The sequence below is a fragment of the Parasteatoda tepidariorum genome, chromosome 9 (assembly GCF_982258835.1).
Source record: "Parasteatoda tepidariorum strain Cologne lab strain chromosome 9, Ptep-v5.0, whole genome shotgun sequence".
NCBI classification, from domain to species: domain Eukaryota; kingdom Metazoa; phylum Arthropoda; class Arachnida; order Araneae; family Theridiidae; genus Parasteatoda; species Parasteatoda tepidariorum.
Window position 1 is genome coordinate 28,547,872 of NC_141763.1, and position 9,962 is coordinate 28,557,833.

At 27.8% G+C, this 9,962-nt stretch overlaps 1 protein-coding gene across 1 annotated transcript; it reads right to left on the minus strand.

Annotated features, from left to right (window-relative positions):
- Positions 1-203: 203 nt before the first annotated feature.
- LOC147803444 (uncharacterized) lies at positions 204-9,541 on the minus strand. The gene is made up of 2 exons (XM_087151150.1): positions 9,310-9,541; positions 204-4,081 (listed from the first exon to the last, which is right to left on the minus strand). Exon 2 carries the CDS (start codon positions 3,922-3,924, stop codon positions 472-474), a length of 3,453 nt encoding a protein of 1,150 aa, XP_087007276.1. The 5' UTR covers positions 3,925-4,081; positions 9,310-9,541; the 3' UTR covers positions 204-471.
- Positions 9,542-9,962: the final 421 nt, after the last annotated feature.

The following is a 9,962-nucleotide window of genomic DNA, read 5'->3' on the forward strand; positions in this document are numbered from 1 at the left end:
TTATGTTTCTGTATATTATTGCATAAATGACTTGAATAAAATAATATAATTTTCGATGCATTAAACTTTAAATCTTAAGCTTGCTTTTTCAATTACAAAATTATATTTACTGCCAGCAAGTAGTAATGAATTATCGAATGAATTCAAATTAACATCACAAATGAAAGAAGTAATTTCGTTAATTAATCTCTAGCGAAAGCATATCAACAAAAATATATTTATTGCAAGCGAGTAATTATGACGAAATTAAATTTACATCACAAATGCAGGCAGTAATTTCGTTAATTAATCTAGAGTAAAAGCATATCTTTTTACAAAAAACAATAATATATTGGTGTCACTCAAAACATTCATTTTTTAAAAATAAACTTTGAGAATAAGTTATATGATTATAAATCATATTTTTAAAACAATTATTACACTGTTCAATATTTAATTTGAAAACTGTACGATGCCCAACTGAATCATTGTTCAAGACTTATTACTCAAGGGCAACAATTTCACATACTTCTCCCACCGCTCTGAATTCGTGATTTGTTTTCTCAGTTTTTGCACTTTCAAGTCTCTTTTACTACAATTTTCTGAAATTTCGTGATCTCCGCATTTGATGAATTCAATAAAATCACTCAGGTTAGTCTCTTTTTGCATGAACCATAAAATCGATAGATCAATTAAGGTATTTTTGTCATTCATCAGTTCAGTCACATGATCCATTAAAGCAGAAACAACATCACTTGGATCTAAAATATTTGATACTCTTTGAACGAGTGGATTACCATGGGCTAAAATATCTCGTAGATTAATGTCTGTAAATAAATCCTTGGCCTTTACCCATAGCTCCTTATCTTTTTCCTTATCGCCAAAAACACCCATACAGTCCATAATAAGCATTTCCACAGCAGCACGTATTTCAGATTTATGCAAATAACGTTGGCCTATCAAACTTTTAACATGCGCCTTTATGTTTTCATTCTTTCTAAGTCTCCACAAAAACTTAATAAGTTTGTCTTCTTTTATAAGTATTCTCTCCAACTTATCAATTCTGTTTAATAAAAAGGAAATTTTTTGATTCATGAGATGGCGTATTTTTTTTCTTAATCTAAATTTTCCTCTAAACTTTAATTGCAAGAGCAAAAATCTTTGAGCTTCAGTTGTCATAGACAAAATTGTGTTTGTGGTTTGTCCAGGATTGAATATACCATCTATTGTCAAGTCATCAATTTTTTCAAGACACTTCTTAGCTCTTTTTATAGAATTATTATCTATGAAATTTTCTATGTTACGTTTGCTTTCTTTCGTTGCGACGATTATTGAGAGTTTCTTTTTCAACACGTTTACATCTTCAGTGTCTAGATTTTTTAAGCAAAAGTCTTTTGCTTCTTTCGATTTTTCTAAATAAGCTTCCATTTCCTTCCGTATAATATTCCTTTCTCTAGGATTAAAAACGTCATACTTCTGATATTTTTCATGTAATTCTTTCATGAGGAAGGAGGAACTAAACAATAGAGGATCTCGATTGTTTTTAAAAACTGGTAGTCTCGATACAGTATCCAAGCACTTTTCTAATAATGGCAAAATTGCTGTTTCGCATTGTAGAAAAGTATAAGATTCTTTCATTTTTAAATTAATATTCTTGAATGATTCCATGTCATGTTTTAAATTTTCCACCTCATCATTTTCGTTACAATTTATAACGAAATCTAGCAAATAAATAAAAGCTTCTACGATGTTTTTCACTACTTTGATTTTCATGTCGTCAATTAATTTAGAAGTTTTCATTTTTTCCATATTTCTCAAAATGTAATTCAGCATATTTTTTGTTAACAATGAAAAGCTAACTTCATATTTAAGATATTTCTCTTGTTGTGTTTGATAAAATTGAGTCTTATGAGTTTCCAAGAAAGGTGCAGCATCTTTGAAATATAATTTTGCTTCATTAATTGCTTTCGAGATCATTATGTCTGGTATTTTGCACAAATGGTCAATTCGATCAAACATCTCACTCAAACCTTTAAACTCAGCGTGAAGTTTTTCAAAAATACCCTCATTATTTTCGATATATAATTGTCCCTGAATGTAGTTAGTTTTATAATGTGATAAGCAGTTTCGAAAAAACATGATTTTGGATTCAGCCCCATCTTCCAAACAAGAACACAAATAATGCTTAATGGGGCAGTTTGTTACACCTTCGTTTTGTATTAGTTCACCAAGAACTTGCAAGGCACGTTCCATCACTAACATTCTTTTAAATGTTTTACTATTTTTCATACTTAAAACGATTGTTAAGTAATGCCTAACTCTTCCTGCTATCATTATATTCGATATTTCAGGATGATCAATCAAAAAGGATTTAACTACAGCCGTGACGTCTTTCGGCCCAGCTGCAGTTTCGTTTCCAATCTTCTCTAATTCTGCCTTTAACTTTTCGGCTTTTGGTAAAAAATTCTCACGATAATAAAGTTCTATATAACACTGAAAATGATCCTCTCTGTATAAATTTGAGCCTTTAGCTCTATTGAAAGACATTTTGCTTTGAATCAACAAAAATAAAGAGGCAACAGTATCAGTGCAAATTTCCTCTATGTTATCGTTAAAATAATATCTTAGCGACAGAAAATGTTCAAAGAATACATAAGAGAAGAAGCTGTCCACTAAAGTATAATAATCATTATATTCACGATAATTATGAAACTTGTCTTGAGGCGAATCCCTCTGCATATTTAAGTAAAAATAATTTTTGTAAGTATCAATCAGAGCAATTATCACTTGTTTTCTATATTTGATGTATTTGTTTTCTTTATCATACGAATTACTATCTTTTATTTCAATAATTTTCTTTATGAAGTCTATTTGATACTCAATAAAGTATATAAATTGCGAATAAGCATGTATAACGCTGTTTCTATTCTTAAACAATGAAAAATTCAATGTTATCAGTTTATCATTTTCCAACAAATTTCGTATGCGTTCCACAACATTTAAAATGGCCGCTTCCGGCTTTCTGCTACTGTCTTCTGAGAGGCCGAAATTGTCAACAGCATAATCGTAAAGCCGTAATATAAGTGAAAAGTCTGTTTTATTAATAGCATAAAAAAATGCTGACAGCCCGTTCTCGTCCGTTATTAATGGATTTATTTTAAACCCAGATTGATCTAACGCCGTACTTATAAGTGGGTAATTGAAAACCTTATTTAATACGTGAGTATCGGAACACCGCAAAATAGTTATTAAAAATTTGTCTTCCAAGAAAATTTCTTTTGCAAAGCTGTCTATCAAGTTGTCAAACTTTATTAATTTTAAAATGTGCTTAAGAGCATCTTTCCTGAACGGATAAGCTTCATTCTTCGTAACGCCATAACCAATTGTGTTTTTCAGTTTATTCCCCATTTCTTTGTGAGTGTCATAAAAAATATAAAGTTTGCTCGAAGATGGCGTGACTGTTCCAGCTTGATAGATTTCCAAGCCTTTTGAATGGTTTTCGTTTGTCTTGAACAGAAAAATGGAGCACTTCAGCATGGACGAAGCAGCAGTCAGAATCGCGGAAATATTGGAGTTCTCACTGTTTTTGTTCCTTTTCACGAAATAAGAGTTAAGATTTTCTTTAAATCTTTTCTCCACGCGCTTAGGAAAAATAGCTTGATCTGAGTTTCTAAATGGATTGTAATGCAAAATGTTATTCTTTAAACTGTTTTGTATGCTTTTCGTTAAAAAGTTTTCACCTAGCAAAACAGTTAGACGATATTTAAATCGTTCAGGAATTTCCTGTTCGGTAGAAGATATAAGGTAGGATATCATTATGGCATGAAAAATACCTTTGTCCCCTGGCGTGGGCAATCTCCATACTTTATCAGGTAGCTTTTCATGTACGGTTTGTTGACTGGTCATCCAAGTTGACAAATCCTCAAGTTCTGGATATAGAGACATCTTGTATGGATCAGCTATTTCTTCTATCAGCTATTTCTTCTATTCTATCTTGATTCAATATGAAAAAGACAGTTAATAGTTTTAGTGGAGAATGTATATCAAAATGATTTCCTTATTCTGCTACTGTTTTCTTTTCCTTTGGGCGACTGAAACATATCTGTAAAAAAGAAAGATCAATTAGATAAAATTTAGGTATCTTCAGCTGGCTACTTTTGGCGACCATCTTACACTGAAAAAAAAAACTCAGTAAATTTTTAACTAGTATTTGATGCAAATTTTCTCATTATATTCCAAAGTTTACTTAAATGCAAGATCATTTTATTTCAGTTGCACCATGAATTGTGAAGTATGATCGAGAAATACTTCTATAGAACAACTGACTGCACCAAAATTTGGTGAAAGATGCAAAACTTTAACGGTGACAGTAAACTGAACGATTTTACCGCAGCAACTAAACTCACTTAATGAAGCCACTTGAAAGTAAATTCATATTAACGTTAGTAAAAATTTCCTTTTTATAAGATACCGATTTGACTTTTATAGACTTGGTAGTTTTCAGTTCTTAAACAGATATAATTTTTTTTCAAATATAATACCATATAATGGTTGTAATGAATATATTGACTAATCAAAGATTGTTATATATTCTTCACCACTTTCAATTTTTTTTAAAAAATATTTCCAGGTTAAGCTTTCTGTGATAATAACGAGGGTTAATTATTAGGGCATCACTCATCAGGGTATTTACTAGATAAATTTTATTAAATATTTATCTAATTTCATACCTATATATTTAATTATGTAACACATTTAGTAAATGAACAAACATTAAATTAAATATTCCGAGAAATATTAAGAGTATTAATGTTTACATTCCGTTTTATATACAGTGAATTATCTTTTGCTTCAGAAAAGAATAAAAAAATTGCGTCATGCAGCACCGTATATATATATATATATATATATATATATATATATATATATATATATATATATATATATATATATATATATATATATATATATATATATATATATATATATATATTTATATATATATATATATATATATATATATATATATATATATATAAACACCTTAACTCAGGTTATTCGACACATTTTTAGCTTCGTATTATATTTTTTCCTTCTAATTACTAGCTTATACTTGTCTTTTTTAATCTAATAATTTCAAAATTAATTAAAAGTTAAAAATATAGAGAAAAGGTGAAAAAGATGTAAAGATTTTTTAAAGGAGAAGAACAGAATATTAAAAAATGTTTTTAAAAAATATTCACAAATTTGAAAAAATTATTAGAAAATAAAAAAAGGTAAAGATAAAATCTCGTCATCAGCTCACGTAATTATATCCCAAAAAATAGTGCTTTCTAATAATGTATTAAAATAGACAAAACAAAATATATCAATATAATAGTGTGAGGAGTATCAAAAAAATTGAAAGGAAATAGAACTTATTAAGAAAAATTGTCAATTAAAACAAAAAATGCAAAATAAAACAATCAAGGAAAATTAGAAAATAAAAATTAGATTATATATTTTCTACTTTTATTTTAATTAGAAAAAATCATATCACATAGCTAATCACAGAAGACTTACGGTTAGTAACGCACAAAACAGCCAATCAAAATTGAGAATGCATGCGTGTGAAAAGGTAATATTTTCAATAATGCTGCCTGCTGAAATGTTACAACTAAACTTACCAGTTATAGCTTGTTGCGATTTTTATTTTGTTTTGAGTATGTCTAATGACAACGTGACAGTTATCTATTGTTGTCCGAGCATTTTTATTGGTCGGAAAATCACGTGGTAGGATCCAGTTTTTCCTAATTCATTTCCATACTGTTTTAGTTGCCATCAGCATAAAATTAATAAAAGTTATAAAAGTATTGTTTTTCTATAAGTATTTGTGTATCTCTAATTAAAAATTATTTTCCTTTACTGCTATTCGCGATCGCAACGCTTGAGTACGCCCTCTAGCCGGAGCCTGAAAATATCGGCCATTAGTTCTATCATAACAATTTGCAAAGACGAACGCCATTTTATTTGCATCAAATACGAAGCAAAATTTCCCTAAGGAAAAGGCAGAAGAACTTGAAAAAACTAACCAGAACACGCCAAACATTTGAAGAACAATTTCTGAATAATTTTTACCTTTCTATTACCAACAACATAGCTTCCGATTTTATGATCGCTTGCTGTGTATATGTGTATTACGGTAAAATAATTTTTTCCGTCTTCAATTCATTATAAATTAAAGTGAAGTCAACATTGCTTTCGTCATTCCAATGAATAAATGAGAATTCAGAACGTACAGAACTGCAATAATTATACAATATTTTTCTTCTTTAAATGAAATAGTATACATTTCTATATCTATATAATTCGGAAAACAACAATAAAAAATCATCCGAATTACTTGAAATAGTATCATTTGTGCTGATTATTAATACATTTCTATCGTTTTCTTGGTAAGTATTTTTTGGTTTTGGAAGAATAATTTCAACTAGAATTCAGCTATTCTGTTTTCAAGTTACATATTTAAATTCATATCGGGATCATACAATTATAAAATTTTACTGTGTGGTAAGTTATCTAAAAGTAATGATGGGATAATCTATGTATATATTATTTGAAAATAAAATTTTCAAACTAAGAACATTTCATTTGGAATTCTGCGGATTTATTAAGCAGATGAGTGTTATGAATTTTATAATAAAAAATTTGCTTTTAAATTTTTTTTCTCATTTGATGATAGTTCTCTACAGAATGGTTTCTTACGTGTGATTTAGAACTATAAGAATAAAGAAAAAGAAGAATATGAGAGTTTTTATTTCAATGCGAGGAATTTTTAAAATTGTTTTTTTTATCCTAAGAATTCTTTATTTTACGTTTCTTAGTTTATAATTTTTTGATAAAAATTGATATCAAAATATTTTATTTGAATAAATGGTATATCATTATGAGTTTATGTATACTTCTTGCATATTCTAATGTTTGAAGTAATATGATTCAGAAAAGTATGGAATAAAAATTCGGTACTTAAGTATTAACTCCACCGCCGCTACAGATTTGGCGGCTTTTAAGTGCTGCCAATCTACACCTAAAATTTTTGCGACATATCATAAAATGAAACACTTTATTTAGAATCAAAGTTGTCTATCGGATTTCGGCGGAAAATGGGCCGGTATAGAATTTAACATAGATTCAAAACAATCTCTATTTTCTTACACCTGATGCTGTCGCCATATGAACTCTAATAAATAAAGATTCCAAATGAAATAACATTTCCAAAACGTACGTTGACCAAGATTTAGTTTCATGTCATGGGAATTGGTACATTTTCGTTTTTTTGGTAAAATGTTTCGCTCCTGAAAAAATAAAACTGCATCTTGTTCTATTTTTGGCATATACGAAAGACGCATTTTCGTAGCACTAACAAATGGCGTCAAAAATGAGTAAACAAGGCAACAAGGAATCCAAAAGATGATATCCAGGATTACTTGATGATAATTTTCTATAGAATTGTTTTCTACTTCCGATTATGAATAATAATTTAAAAAAAACTTGAAAGTTTTTTATTTTGATGAGAGGAATTCTTAGAATTGTTTTTTTTTTGTTTTGTTTCGTACGCATTCTTTATTTTAAGTTTTTTAGTTTCTAAATAATGATTTTCATTGAAACTTAAAATTTTTTGATAAAAATTGTTGTCAAAAAACTTTTTTTACAAAATTAAATTATATAAAATTATGACGCTTATGTATACTTTTTGCTTATTTTAATGTTTAAAGTAATATGATATTTGAAACTATGGAATGTAAAGTATAAATAGGCCTTTAATATTATACATCATTAAATTTAGTTATATTAACTATTTCTCAGGCATAAGGTTCAACTCTAATAAAAGAAGATACATATTTTTTTTCCTGTTTATTTACAAATATTTTTTCCGATGCGTTTTGGATGTTTCTTCTCTAAAAAAAAAGAGATGCCATTTTGTTTTCGTTTGCATGAGAAAGAATATCAAAAATTTTCTCTTTTAAATGTAATAAGCTACAATAAAGAAGGAACGTCACACACACACACAGAGAGAGAGATTATTATAGATATTTTCAAATCTACTGGCAATCGACGTATATTTCACTATGCATTAATATTTTGTTAGTCATGTTTTTCTGCTTTAATTCTAAGGCTAAGTTTGATCTTATTTCATTTATATTATGTACCTTAACCTCTTCGAAGTAAAAAAAAAAATTCTAAATTCCAAATGTAGTATTCTAAGAAAATATTTCTACATCTACAAACATCGTGTGTGCATTCTTATTGATATCAAATGATATTTTTTTGTAAATAAATAATTGGGCAATATATTATTCATAAAATTAATTGATAAAATATTATGCAAATAAAAATTAACTGATATCATTTTCTTAAAAAAACTATTATAAATTTAAGAATTGTTTAAGTTCACTTAATGTGTAACAGATTAGAATTGATACATAACTAAGTTGTGTTATTTAAAATATGTCAATTGAAGTTACTAAAAATTTGAGTGATTTTGTTCCCATTATTCGTCCGAAATGAATATTCTGTGTTGTGCAGTATAGGCTAAATAACAAATATTCGTATGTTGCATCTCTAATTTAGTAGCAGCAATAGCTGTATATTTTTGAAAATAAAATTTTTTTTTATTATAATTTTACAGTGTTGAACATAATATTGTATCCATTTACAATTTAAAAAAATTTCCTTGAAAAGGTTTTTTCAATAACAAGACCCTATTTGCACAAATTCACAAAACAGGACCCTGGTTGAAAAAATGTGACTTAGCGCTTATTTTATATTCACAAATTACAAGTAATTTTTTTCGCAATTTTACAAAAACAGGACCTTTCACAAAATGTCTAGACAGCCCCCTGATATATATATATATATATATGCAAGAAAACACGAAGAAAGTTAAGAAAAACAATAAACTCCATTTATTGCGCTTAAGCTGCGAGTAAACAGAACTCATTAGATAAGTTTAAAATGAAGAATAAAACAAAGAAAAATTATAGACATATGAAGAAAAAAAAAGGGGGGGGGGAATAATAAGTAAAAAAATAACAAATAGTTTAAAAAAAAAAAAAGGATGAAATTTTGTTTAAAAAACTTAACTTAAACTTTTTTTTTTTTTTACTTATTAATCCCCCCCTTTTTATATATATATATAAGTAAAATAAAAAAAAGTAACAAATAACACTGAAAACAATATAGTAAAAAAAGTTGTTCAAAAGGATTTTAATTAAAAGAAAAAAAAACTACATTATTCTATTTTTTAAAACTAATTATTTTTTAAAATAATTTTCAATACGTAAAACTCACCTACGATTTCAGTTATTTCCTCAAACTTTCTGTAGCTGAAAGTGAAGGTCCTTTTATTTAGCTCACACTCAATTAAGAAACATCACGTGCAATTCTTATTTCACACAAGAGACTGTTTAATCGTAGATAACATGAGAGAAAAGAAAAGAATATTTCAGCCATCCGCTCGCATCATATCAAAGCCTTGAATCCGTCGCGACGCCCAACTGAAATCCTCGTTCGTTTTTTCTCTCGTTCGTTGTTATCTGAAACGGGGAACCCCCATCATTCCAGTAGCGAAATACTTAACTCATCACTTATTAAACGGACAGCGATAAATATTTCGTGTATATGTTACTTTTAAAATAATAAATCTGGCTGTTATTAATAAGAATTTGTGGTTAATAATAACGACCGAGTTTGTTTGTTTTTTGGTAATTTTTACTTTTGATATAATTTAAAACAATAACTTTTTAAGTTCAATTTCTTTTTTATCTATCATCATATCTATTGGTGAGTCAACAATTACAGATTTAATAAATTGTATAAAGTTCATCGATTCATTGCAATATATTTGCTTTGGTTAAATATATTAGAGCAAAAAAAGCTCCACATAATATGAAATTTAACTTTTTTTAATATTATTAACTTTATTAATATTATTGACTTCATTA